This window comes from Cololabis saira, chromosome 7, assembly GCF_033807715.1.
Source record: "Cololabis saira isolate AMF1-May2022 chromosome 7, fColSai1.1, whole genome shotgun sequence".
Classification (NCBI taxonomy): domain Eukaryota; kingdom Metazoa; phylum Chordata; class Actinopteri; order Beloniformes; family Belonidae; genus Cololabis; species Cololabis saira.
In genome coordinates this window covers 35,840,263-35,852,792 of record NC_084593.1, presented here as the reverse complement: position 1 = coordinate 35,852,792, position 12,530 = coordinate 35,840,263, and the positions used below count along the sequence as shown (strand labels likewise).

At 39.8% G+C, this 12,530-nt stretch overlaps 1 protein-coding gene across 2 annotated transcripts in view; it reads left to right on the top strand.

Moving 5' to 3' along the window:
• tenm1 (teneurin transmembrane protein 1) overlaps positions 1-12,530 on the top strand; it is a 203,763-nt gene that overhangs the window by 148,385 nt on the left and 42,848 nt on the right. Inside the window, exons 19-22 of one of the 2 annotated variants that reach the window (XM_061725763.1) lie at positions 455-598; positions 1,186-1,438; positions 3,159-3,179; positions 9,370-9,602. In XM_061725763.1, the coding sequence (XP_061581747.1) occupies positions 455-598; positions 1,186-1,438; positions 3,159-3,179; positions 9,370-9,602 (651 nt within the window). The remainder of the gene's footprint in view (positions 1-454; positions 599-1,185; positions 1,439-3,158; positions 3,180-9,369; positions 9,603-12,530) is intronic. The other variant, XM_061725764.1, reaches the window with a different exon arrangement.

Genomic DNA, 12,530 nt, shown 5'->3' with positions numbered 1-12,530 from the left:
ATACAACATATTTCAAGTGGTAAATTACTGTCAAAACGTAGTTACCCTTGCCAAGTTGAGAATAAAAAAAAGCTGTTGATGGTTGGAGTGGGAAACTCACAGCATAACATTACCACTAAGAGGCAAAGCAGCTAATTCTAGGGCTCCTTCATGAAGGCAGGCTCCTCCTGATTACGCCTCCACTTCTGGCTGATCTGTCTCAAGGAAGAAAAAAACTGATAAGGGCTTGGTGCAGGCCTTTAATCTATCTCAGCTCTCAGAACAATACACCATCAAGAGAGATGGGGAACGTCTGTGCAAAATGTGGCTGATACGCTCCAACAGATCTCAGCTCATGTATTACTTTGTCTCAACACACTCTAGTGTTATAAAAGACCAATTTCTCCATGTAATTATTGTATTATATTTGGTACACAAAATGAAGCCGTGGCGTGTGTTTGTATTTGCCTTTCAGTATCAGTTGGTTATGAGTACGAGTCGTGTCCTGGAGTGGTCCACTGGGAGCGGAGGACAGCGCTGATGCAGGGCTTTGAGCTGGTGCCGTCCAACCTGGGAGGATGGTCCCTGGATAAACACCACGCCCTCAACTTACACAGCGGCGAGTACCAACAAAACCACACCAAGTCACAAAAGAAAATGACTTGTTTAGTCTTTATGTTTGTAATTGGTTTCCTTTTGGCGCCCAGATGATTTTATTTAAAGTGTGAAAATTGTATGATGGATTGTAATTTCAACCAAATTCAACCAATTTTTTCGTCTTTTGAAGTTTTTCCTTTCTTTCACTTTACTTTCACTCTTGCCACAACATTAAGCTTATTTTCTCACTGTTAAATGATAACAAATGAATACAATGTCAAGAATAACTGAGAGCGGTATTCAAAGAAAGGAGTGCAAAAAATGCAGGCGTGCCGGGGAATCTGTTACATCATAATTAAATGAATGTGGACTATGTGAGTGTGGTTGGTTCTGATATGAGATACAATAGCTAAACAACCCAACCACTTTTGTCATGTTTACATTCAAATATGCGTCTCCAAATTTCTCTTGTCACATAATCCAGCATAAGAAATTCAGACAATAAAAGAGGGACAAAATGTGGCGTGTGAAATAAAGGGATTGCAAAAGCTGAGAGAGGCAATATGTTTTCAGGGATTTTAAAGATTAAATGTATTTATCTCTCCACAGGAATCCTTCACAAAGGAAATGGAGAAAATGTCTTCCTTTCCCAGCAGCCCCCAGTTATTAACACTGTCATGGGAAACGGTTTCTACCGCAGCGTTCCCTGCGGCCCGAGCTGCAGCGGTGCAGCCCGAGACATGATGCTGTTTGCCCCCGTGGCCCTGGCCGGCGGCCCCGATGGCTCGCTCTACGTCGGGGACTTTAACTTCGTCCGCAGGGTCCACCCGGATGGATACACCAGGACCATACTGGAGCTCAAGTGAGTCATGAACTTGCATGTTGTGACACGATTTGGGGTTTTGGTTGATACTTTGGTCTATTCTAATACAAATGTTATTTTAATTCATTTATTTAATTAACATCAAATGAATATCTCTTAAAGGAGCTTGAGGCAGGATTGAGGCAGGATTTATGAAAAAAATTTGTATACGTTTTAAGTTTTCTAGTAATAATGTCAGATGAAGCGTTCCAAACCAAAAAGATTGAGCCCTCTAGTGTATCTCTCCGTTGCCTTGAACAGGCTGTGTGCTGCAAAATGTGCTGCAATTCGGGGGCCGAATTTCCCGCGCTGTCCTGCGGATGTGACGTCACATGACGCTGCATGCGCGTTCTCCCCGTTCTCCCGTGCAGGCTTCACTGTTGGCTGCAGTACCCCCGACGGCAGTCGTGGTGAAGGGTGGCGCTAGAGAGTCTCATTTCTTAAAAGGAGCCTCATGCTCCTTTAAATGAAGAATCAGTAATTAAATTTACAAGTGCAGCCAGAAATATGTAAAACAAACGGGCATTTAATATCTTGACATCTGCACTCATTGGGGGTCCAAACGTCCAGCATGGAGTTGCACTTCTTTCAGCTGGCATGAAATATTATCAGTCAGTCTCAGGGTTGTGTTTGCAACCTGAGTAACTGTACTGTGGCTCCAGATGCTCACTTACGCTGTGAAATCCATCTTTTGCAACGGCCAGTGAGGGCCTGTCATCTAGGACAATGAATGTTACAGTTTTATCCATCATTGTGGCGTCTGCCTTTCTTTGGGGAATTTCTTTCTGAAATGTGTTTTTTAATTTTCAAACAACAACAAACTCCAGTGTTTGCTGCTGCGGTGCCGCCGTCTTTCCCCTTAACCTGATAAACTGGTGCTTTTCCATGTGATGGCTCCTTAAATGCTCAATAAGATTACTGGCGTTATTTTTTTTATCAACATTTGTGCAAAACTCTGAACACCGCAGCCTTGCGCAATGAGAACGTCACAGTTTTCCCGGTGAGAATTTCCAGCCTAAAATTATGCTGTATTGCTAATTTAACGCTAAACTCCTTTCTCCTGCTGGAAGACTCAAAACAGAAAGTTGTAAGGCAGCTCTGTTTCCCTCATTGGAAGACAATAAGATTTTGCACATTGGTAACAAAATTAGCACAGCTGATGTGGGTCAGCCGTAGCTCCGATTGGGATCTGTGGTTGTAATCTGTTTCATCTCGGCAGGATGCTCAGAAGTTTGTTTTTATGCAGAGGCAGAGACTGTGAGTCTCAGACATCACAGGCTTTAATCTACCTCTTTAGGACGTGAGAGAAGCTTCGCTGTGAAACAAAGAGACTTTTCTTTTTTCCTGTGGATTATGACGATGATATCTCCTACTCTGCTGCAGGCAGTACATTCTCTATTTCTGTATTTTCTCAAGCGTAGACTCTCGATGGGATTGCACAGTCATTTGTCCTGTAGAGTGTTCTCCTTATGTAACTTTACTCTATCATTTGCTGTCATTATTATATCTCTGACTAATATTTCTGGTTCGGTCGGCGGTTTCACGGTATCTATTTGATACTTCCCCTTCCTATGGGAGGAAATGCCAGAAAGTTTCCGGCTAATCCCAATTGAAACAAACCCGTTGTAGTTCAGGCTGTGTTTGACTCTTATTAGCAAAATAAATAATTGTTATCCTCTCTTTCCTTCTTTTCAAACACCATTTAATGGCTTATTGTCAGGAACCGGGACACCAGACACAGGTGAGAACTGCTCATTACCACCTTCTTTGCACGTGTAATCACACAGCAACACACACAACAGTATCAAGAGAAAAGACAGGACACATTGCAAAATGTCCTCACACTTTAACTTTGTTTGTTTTGCTGAAAATTGCACTGACCCGACTTCTCCACAAACACACGCCTCAAGCCAGAGTCTGCGCACACATACTCTGATTGCAGCCAGATCCCTTATATCCTCATTTAAATTTCCACTAGGCAATATTAAATTTGAAAACTGGAAATCAGCCCAAATGTCAAGGATTTCATTTTTTTTAGAGGATTACTGTAAATCTGTTTGGAGTACGCATCGGTTCGCTCGCTTTCCTGAGCCGAGCTAAAAGCACAGGCTAGGAAGGACTTGAGCATCATCCCTGGCCCCGAGCTTCAATGGTGGTATGAGCTCAGTACACCATGTTTGACAGAAGATTAGACAGATGTTATAGGGTGTGTGCATGTGAGTGTGGGAGTCTCTTTGTGTGTGTTGATGTTTGTCTGCCCGCGTGTGTGCCACTATCGTGGGTTATTTTGAGCCGATCGTGTATGTGCTTCTGGGTGTTTGTGTGAGAGAGGTTAGGCTTTATCCGATTTCAAAACACAGAGGATTTTTCAAGATATCGTATCTCCGCCACGCCATAGTTTCAGTCCATGTACATATGATAACGTGACTGGCCATTTTTACGCTTGAACCTTTTGGGTGGATGTGTAAATATGTGTAAACACATTGTAAAAGTACAAATATAAACTTGTCTGGGTAATTTCCAAGTCCAAAGCCTGAGGGAGTGTTTCCCAACAGGAGGTACTTCTTCCTCAGCGGGGTACCGCTACACCTGCCAGCAGATAAGCACAAGCAGTTTGGAGTTGATCAAATAATTTCAAGATTTCTGAGGGATATATATGTGTGTGTGTGTGTGTGTGTGTGTGTGTGTGTGTGTGTGTGTGTGTGTGTGTGTGTGTGTGTGTGTGTGTGTGTGTGTGTGTGTGTGTGGGTGTGTGGGTGTGTGGGTGTGTGTGGGTGTGTGTGTGGGTGTACACATGCTGGTGTGGTTGGTGGTGGTGAGGGGGAGCACAGAAGTTAAAACAGTTACCCTTTAAAAGTCTGAAATGGGCAGATTCACTAAAAGCAACACATAATCTTCAAAAATCCTCTCGAAACCAGTTATGGCTTCAAATGTATGTCTAAAAAGTAAAGTAAAAAAATTTAACCAATTTTTATAGAGAGCCTAAATGATTTTATAATCTGCTATATGCCATTTGGTCATAAATGCTTAAATAAAATCTTTGAGCGGATTAAAAAAATATAATGAATAATAAATACCGTAGTTAAAATCACAATTGCACAAATGGCAAAAGCGTGTGTGTGTGTGTGTGTGTGTGTGTGTATTGTACAAATGGAAACTTTATTTATTCTCAATAGTCATCGCAGTCTGAAATAAATGTAGCTGACACATGTGGAAGCTGTCGGTGATGGAGCAGCCGAGCTAATGGCAGACATGTTGGGGTAGTGAACTGGATTCGTCTTGCAGCACTTTCGATACCTTTTCTTCTCATACCCTGGAGGTTTCGCTTTTAGTTGCCGCTTCTTTCTCTCCACTGCAGCTTTTTACTGGTAGCGGTGTGTTAGTGTTGCTCCTTTATTCCGTACTATTGTTCTCCTAAGTCAAATGCATTAATAATTCATCCATATTCGGCTTTCAAAGCATTTCACCACGCATTGTTCTCAGCAAAGTGCCTATCAACCGAAAGGGCTTCGAAACAAGGTGCTCTCTGCGGGGAGACAATATGGGAAACACTCAACGTAAAAAAAAAAACACTAAAAAAAAAGTCTATTCTTTCCCCCCGTAAGTTTGACTGAGAGGTGAAGTAAATAGTACAGGAAGTCTTCAACTATATTATCTGAGAGCCAGACGATCGATTCAGGGAGACAATCGGGAACAGGTAGATGGCTCTATCAGCTCTGATTATCGTTAGTTATGTAAAGGTTAGGTTTTGTGTTGTGGCCATTTTTCTTCTTTGTTTAATTTACTGCAGCAGACCAATGTATTCAGAAGTGCAAACATCTGTGAGAAAACAGTGATTTGTTGTCAGTTATACGTGCCCAACACGTATCATACGCTGCATGAGCAGCGGCACATCCTGAAACCCGGTGAATAACTCTCAGAGGATCATGCTTAAATTATGTATGTGCAGTTCAGCGCTGAGCTCTGTAAACAGTTATGCACTTAATGGACTAGATGACTGACAACAACCCTGCCTGAGTCACGGCGCTTTCTTTTCCGGGCTGTGGAAAGAACCAGGTTAATATCAGGAGGGAGTTATTTTTTCTTAAATTATTTTTCATTAAAAAAGATTTTTTTCCCATTGTTAGGGTTAGTCGGGGCAGCCGTCAGACATTGTCTAACAGCGTACAGCTGCAGCCAATGCAGATAGATAATCATAGGAAATGATTAGGTACAAAACAAAAGGTCTAAATGCGAAGAAATATTTTAATTGGATTTTTTTATTTTTTAAACGAGACAATACAAAAGCGAGAAAGATGAGAAAATATGTTCTTTTTTTGACATTGTAAATTTAGCATTAAATGCATTTTCTATTAAATTGGAACTGAGGAAAAGAGTGAACACTTTAACGGGATGTCTTCTAGTTTAATTGGCAGGAAGCCTTTGACCGGCGCGGCTGACACTGGATTTCACACTACAAAGTAATTGCTTCGAACTCAGTTGGCTTCAATGTTCAAAGTGCAAATTTTACATTCCCTTTCACATTTTTGCAGTCATTGTGTTCAGGTCTCAATAATGCAGCACAACAGCCTCATGATATCAAAGCCTTTATGTAATTAATGAAGTGCAGTCTGTGTGTGTGGAGGTAAGTCAAGTCCTACATCTACAGCCGTGTTGCCATTCATTATAGAGAAGTACATTTAGGTACAATGCAACTCACATGAGGGTAAATTAAGTCCCTGTTCACAGCATGTTTACTGGAACATGAGATTTACTCTGAGGACAACATGGGTTTTAATAAAAAGAAACAATATAAAATGCATGTATGGAGAGACTTACACTATATAACCTTCCCATCTTTCGTCCACCTTTCATAAATTACAATAACTACTACTACAAGGATCACTCATGTGGCCTTATGACTTGTTTTTTTTTATTTTCCAGTGCCGATTTGTTATTTATTTAGAATAAAGTGCTTACAAAACAGAATAAATTGATGTGAAAGGACAAGACACAGAAGACAAATGAATAAACAACCACTGCATAAGAGATGGTAAGGCTATTAAAGACACAAACGTCTCAAGAGGTGTTGTAGCCCCGCTGAGGGGGTGTTGTGTCAAAGAGTGTACATCTCTGTTCAAGCAGGGAGGATAGAAATAATTAAAATTCAAGTAGCAGTGGTAAACTACTTACAAACATACACATATAGGAATAATAACACTAAAGCTAAAGACAGACATGTGGATACATTCATGCATAAGATTCAGCTGATGACAATAGGACATCATCAAAATGCACCAGCGCTCCTAGAGGTGTCACGGCTAAAAAAAGATTGTGCTAGGATGAAGCTTCTGCTAGGAATTATGCATGCATGGATTATGCTCTTCTTCACATATTTAGTCAGCATATATTTATTTATACGTACAATCTCTTATCTCTGCCTGGCATGTGGGTCTTTTTGTGCTGACAAATGAATGACTAACCCTATGAAATCTTAGCTCACATAAAAACATCCTTAAGGTGTCACTCTAAGCAATTGTTGGTTGTACGTTAAACCAAAGATGCGCAGTCACATCTGTATGCTTCTGAAAACCAAAGAGGCTTTGAATTTTGCTTATTTCTGATTGATACCCCTCTAAAGGTGATGCGATGTCATTGGACTCAGTTTTTCTCCCACTAGACCAAAGTTTTCAGATAGTTTTACAGTTTTAGTTGGCCATTTACCTTATGTGTTTCACGTTTTTACTAAATCTATTGGTATTGTATTAATGTGGACAAGAAAAGAAAGAAAGAATGGTAATGATAATTTTCTTGTTGGAGAGAAAGATGAAACTCTGGTGATGACATCGAATTACACTATTGGTACATTGAAGTCCCACAAGTGAAGAAAGAAAAGCCTTGTTTCAAGAAAATTAGTACACTATTTTAGGTAGTCTTAAGAATTTTAGTCAATACATTTTTCTTACCCCACAGGCAAAGCTTTCTTTGCTTAAAATGAGACCATTTCTACAGAATAACGAAAGGCGTATTTCTAGAGGTCTTGATTTTTGCAGTGTAGAGGAAAAAGAATGAAAATGTAAAAGAAAATGACAGAACAGCGACCTTAAGACATGAAGGAGGCTCAGCCATGCTCTTGGACTGCTTCGCTGAGACTGGCGCAGACTATGTCGAATCAGTACGGAGCGCAGCGAAATCAGAAGATAATCAAGGCAGTCTGGAGTGAAACATAGCGGCCGGTGTCAGAGAGCTCCGCAGGTCATGGCCCCTCCAGCAGGATAGGAAATCAAAAACATACATCAGAAGAGTACAGAAGAATGGACGATAAGAAAACATTTGACCATTAGGAAGTGGCCTGCTGTGAGTCCTGATGTCAGTTTAAAGTCACAGTCGGGAAAATAAAATAAATAAATCACCCATCAAACCAAAGAGAAGGGGAGCAGCTTGCCAGGCGGAGTGGGCCAAATTACACAGAAGCCTCACTCAGAGCCACAAGAAGCATTTGATCCAGTAATTGCCTGGAAAGACGTTAGGTTAGGTTATGGGTCCCAATATTTTTGTCATGACATGATCGTTTCTTAGTTTAGCTAATGTGAAAAAAACACAACAATAACTAACTGATAAAGTGTTGAATCTTGTTTTACACAATCAGATTTGGACAATAACCCACGTTCCCTGTCGAGCGTGATGAGGAAAAGTCCCATTGCCTCTCGGTTATGAGCCATCTGGCACTACTTCAGTCTTTAACGGGATTACTTCTCCTTATAAAGAACGGTTTACAGTCGTTTTTGTGATATTTTGATTATTTTACTATTGAGATGGAAAAGGTGATATTTGTTTCATGTTGGGTTTTTTGGGTTGTTCTTTTAATTGCATCATTTTGAATGTATGGCATCTTGATTTGAGCTCGTCTTACCATTGTTTCCTTGGTTTGTTGTTGTTGTTAGTTATTTCTTATCAGGGTCATATTAATGACTGATTTAGTGCTTTGATACTCTCAGAAGAATATTAATTGCCCCATTGTGCTTTTTTCTGACTTTAAACAGTCCCAAAAGGATTTGTAGCATCATCTATTAATCTCGTACGGCAATTAGTTGCATTTTAAGTGGTACACAGCTGACAACATAATTGATAACTCTGCTTTGGAGCACTAAAAAAGCAAGGTTTAAAAAAATGTTTTTTCAAAACTTCATGGCCACAATTTCAAGAGAAACCTGAGCTCAATGGTTGGACTCAAAGCAGAGAAGAAACGCACCTGGACCCTACATGGGCTCTCAGCCGTGGTCCATGTGAGGTTGGGCTTTATCTCCTCACAGCAAACTTTCTCTACCTTGCTGGGTATTGTCGCACATTCACTACTGGTACGCCGTTTTACATGTGAATATGTTGCAGTATTTACAGAGGATGAGATGTTAGGCAGGACGGCCTCAGTGGGGTAGGGGGCGGGCATGTTGCATTGTGCTGAATGGGCAGAAAGCAGCCAGACTCAGTCTTTGTTGAAATTAGAAAGTCACCATGTGTTTGTGTGGCTTTTTTTTCTTTTTTTTTTTTAATTAGTACAGAGTAGAAAGTCTGTTTATCATATAAGCAAAAGCAGCATGTGTATCAAAGATTAGATAGTCCAATCATTCACTCTAAGTGTGTAAATAAATGTGTTACTTATCGTTCAGAAGCATCCCGCAGTGGCGGCTGCTACAGAGGTTGATTCAGGGTCCATGTTGTCATCTGTGCAATATAAAACAGAAGATATTTATCTAGCTTTCCAGTGTAAGTCTTCGAACAAAGCCATTTACTGTGATGACTAAGAGTGCTGCCTAAATCTGGAGGTTTCTACTTCATAAAACTAGTCTCTGTCAGCATAACTTCAAACCCCAGCTTGGTACAAGTCTGAAAAAAGAAATTGAAAAATAAAAGCTGCTTCACCTTATCTTCAATCAACTGTATTCTCTCACCAGCACCAGCCCTGCCCATAAGTACTACCTGGCCATGGACCCGGTGGGTGAGGTCCTCTACGTGTCTGACACCAGCAGCCGCAAAGTTTACAGAGTCAGGAACCTCGGGCAGCCAAAAGATCCATCGCGCAACCTTGAGGTAGTCGCCGGGACGGGAGAGCAGTGTCTGCCGTTTGACCAGAGCCACTGTGGGGAGGGAAGGAAGGCCACTGAAGCGGCACTCAATAACCCTCGAGGTAGGATAATGTGCTCAATACCGCTGAAGAAATCACTCTCTCTGTCTGCTTACAGTTCCTACTCACAGTTGTCATGAGCACAGGTTACATTAATCATCCCTTCAGGCTCCGCTCAGAGATTTGTGATCAGCAGTCACATATTAGTATTTAGCTATATTAGCAACACCTAGCTGGAGGGCACGGCAGGGGCTAATTCAGCCAAGGTCAGTGCTTGAGTATTGAAACAGCTCATTACACCAACATTTTAAGTGGTCTGCCCATCTCACCTTTTCCTTTTTGACTAAGTGCAACATTTTAAGTCGGTGTTGAATGCTCGGAAGCTGCTGTCATGATTGAATTAAAAAAGGACAGTTATAACCTTGGTATTATCTGCAACACACTGTGTATTCCACTATTTTTCTTCTCAAGGTGAAGGCTGTGAAGAGTGGCAGTCTATGTGACAAACTGGTAGGGTTGCTTATCAGATTACAGTTTATTCTATATCACTGTAGAACGGCCTCACACGTTTGGTTTTGTGTCTTCGTGCACCAGGTGGGTGACACAGGCTACTATCGACAGTCATTTATTGGATATCAGTATCATAAATCATAAACATTCCCTGTGATGGAAGGTTTGACTGTGTAGTGAACTAGAGTTCTACCCCCTGTGGGTGATTTTTCAACTGCACACTGATGCTTCAGTGATGTGTCACATAACTGCATCAAGTCTTGTCTAAAACATGAACTTTGAAAAGCAAGAACAGCCTAAGAACTTTTCACATTTCTGTGAAGTGTCACTTCCTCCCCTGTCGGGAAGGCAGGTGCTCCGGGATCCCACTGTCTCCACAATACAGAATGTTCCACAGTGATGTCTTGTTTCTCTTAGGTCAGCTGCTGAGCAGCTTTTTTTTGGTTTTCCACAGATTTTTACATGTAAGTGTTCTCAAAATGTCTCTTCTCTTCTCTTTGCCTCTCTTTGCTCCTGGCAGCCAAATACATTTCGAATGCTTTCTGTGTTTTGCATGTTTTATGCAGAACGCTGTGGTGTATTAATGGAGCAACACGGAGCAAGTTATACAAAAGGGATTTTGTTTCCTAACACAACAATACCCCACATTTTGAATTATGTGGAAATTATTCTTTATCAAAGATCACACAAATGCTGGATTTACTGTTCAAATCTAATCGCTAACCCTTTAAAGCCTGACATATGAAATATAAAGTGTTTTGAAGTGTTAGTCATATATTATAAATTATATTTTAAATTTTGTATTAAAACAATCTCTAAATAATTATTTTCCTAATCATTGGGAATACATTAGGTAAACCTATGTATTTTTATTTAGTTTTTTACATTTTCTATCATTTTTTAGGGTTTTTATGAAACTTTTTTTTTCTTTTTTAATTAAGAGGATGCTACAAATGTCTCATCAGAAATGCATGTATCAAATAACAATATTAACCCCAAAAAGGCATTGTGGCATTGATATGGAAATTATTTTGTTTTCTGTTTTGTAAACTTTGCACGATTATCATATGTTGTTGAATTTGTGTTTTGACTAAATTTTCCACTGAAAGCATTAAAACAAACCCTCCGTGGTCAGCCCTCCAATATTAAGCGATCCTGGGGCATTAAAACAAAGCCTAATTGGTTCAAGGTTCCCGCTGAGCGCTGCCACAAAAACACCCCATCACATTCCCTGCTGGCTTAGATAGATTGATGGATTCATGCTGCTTGTGCCCTTTTCACCAAACTGCAAACAGCATTGATTTAACAAGGCAACACAGTTTTTCCATTCTTTCATCATCTAATTTTAGTCATTATTGCTGATTGTCAAAATTACTTTTAAGGGTAATTATTCAATTTTCCCTTCATGATTAACAGCAGAGATAACCATTACAAAATGTCATTTTGGCAAAAATGACACATTCTGTCCTGTGGTAGATGCACGACTGTCCATTAAAGTGCCCGATATCTATGTCCCTGGTATTAGTGACATGTCCTGGTATTAACTATATACCCTGGAATTAATTATATACCCTGGTATTAATGATAAATCCCCTGATATTAATGATATACCCTGGTATTAGTGATATACCCTGGTATTAGTTATATACCCTGGTATTAACTATATACCCTGGTATTAATTATATCCTGATATTAATGATATACCCTTGTATTAATGATAAATCCCCTGATATTAATGATATACCCTGATATTGATGATATGCCCTGGTATTAATTATATACCCTGGTATTAGTTATATACCCTGGTATTAATTATATCCTGATATTAATGATATACCCTGATATTGATGATATACCCTGGTATTAGTGAAAATAAGCCCTGAATGAAACAGATGCAAGAAATATTCTAAAAATTTAGCAATCGTTTGTGTTTTGCATTGAATGGTTCACAAAATACAAATGACAGGAATTATCATAACAACTTAAAACAAATGTTAAAAGAACATTCATTAGTATTGTTTGGCCTTTTAGTTGTTTACATCACAGAAACAGAGCCTTTTCTTTTTATTTGAAACCCTAAATACAAGCGTTTTTGTTTAGTCCGATGTGCGTTCATGTCCTTTTACTATTATGTGAAGTTCTGTTAACTATGGTGACAGCTGTTTCACAAAAACATTGTATTCCCAACATTTAGAAATTACAACCATTTGAAGCAAAGTACCTCCATTTTTAGGGGCTCAAAAGCATTTGGACATTTGACTTCAAGTGTGGTCCATTCATTTAAAAAAAATGTACTAGAAATAAAACAGATGGAAGGTCTGGAGTCGATATCAGGTGTCCATGCCTTTTTGACTAGAGCTACCTAAATGCAATTCAAAGGATGTAATTGTTAGTGAAAGAAGCCATTGATAAATAAATAAATAGCAAAAATATGTAAAGGAGAAAGCAAAAACCTTAGGTGTGTCCAAATCAACAGTTTGG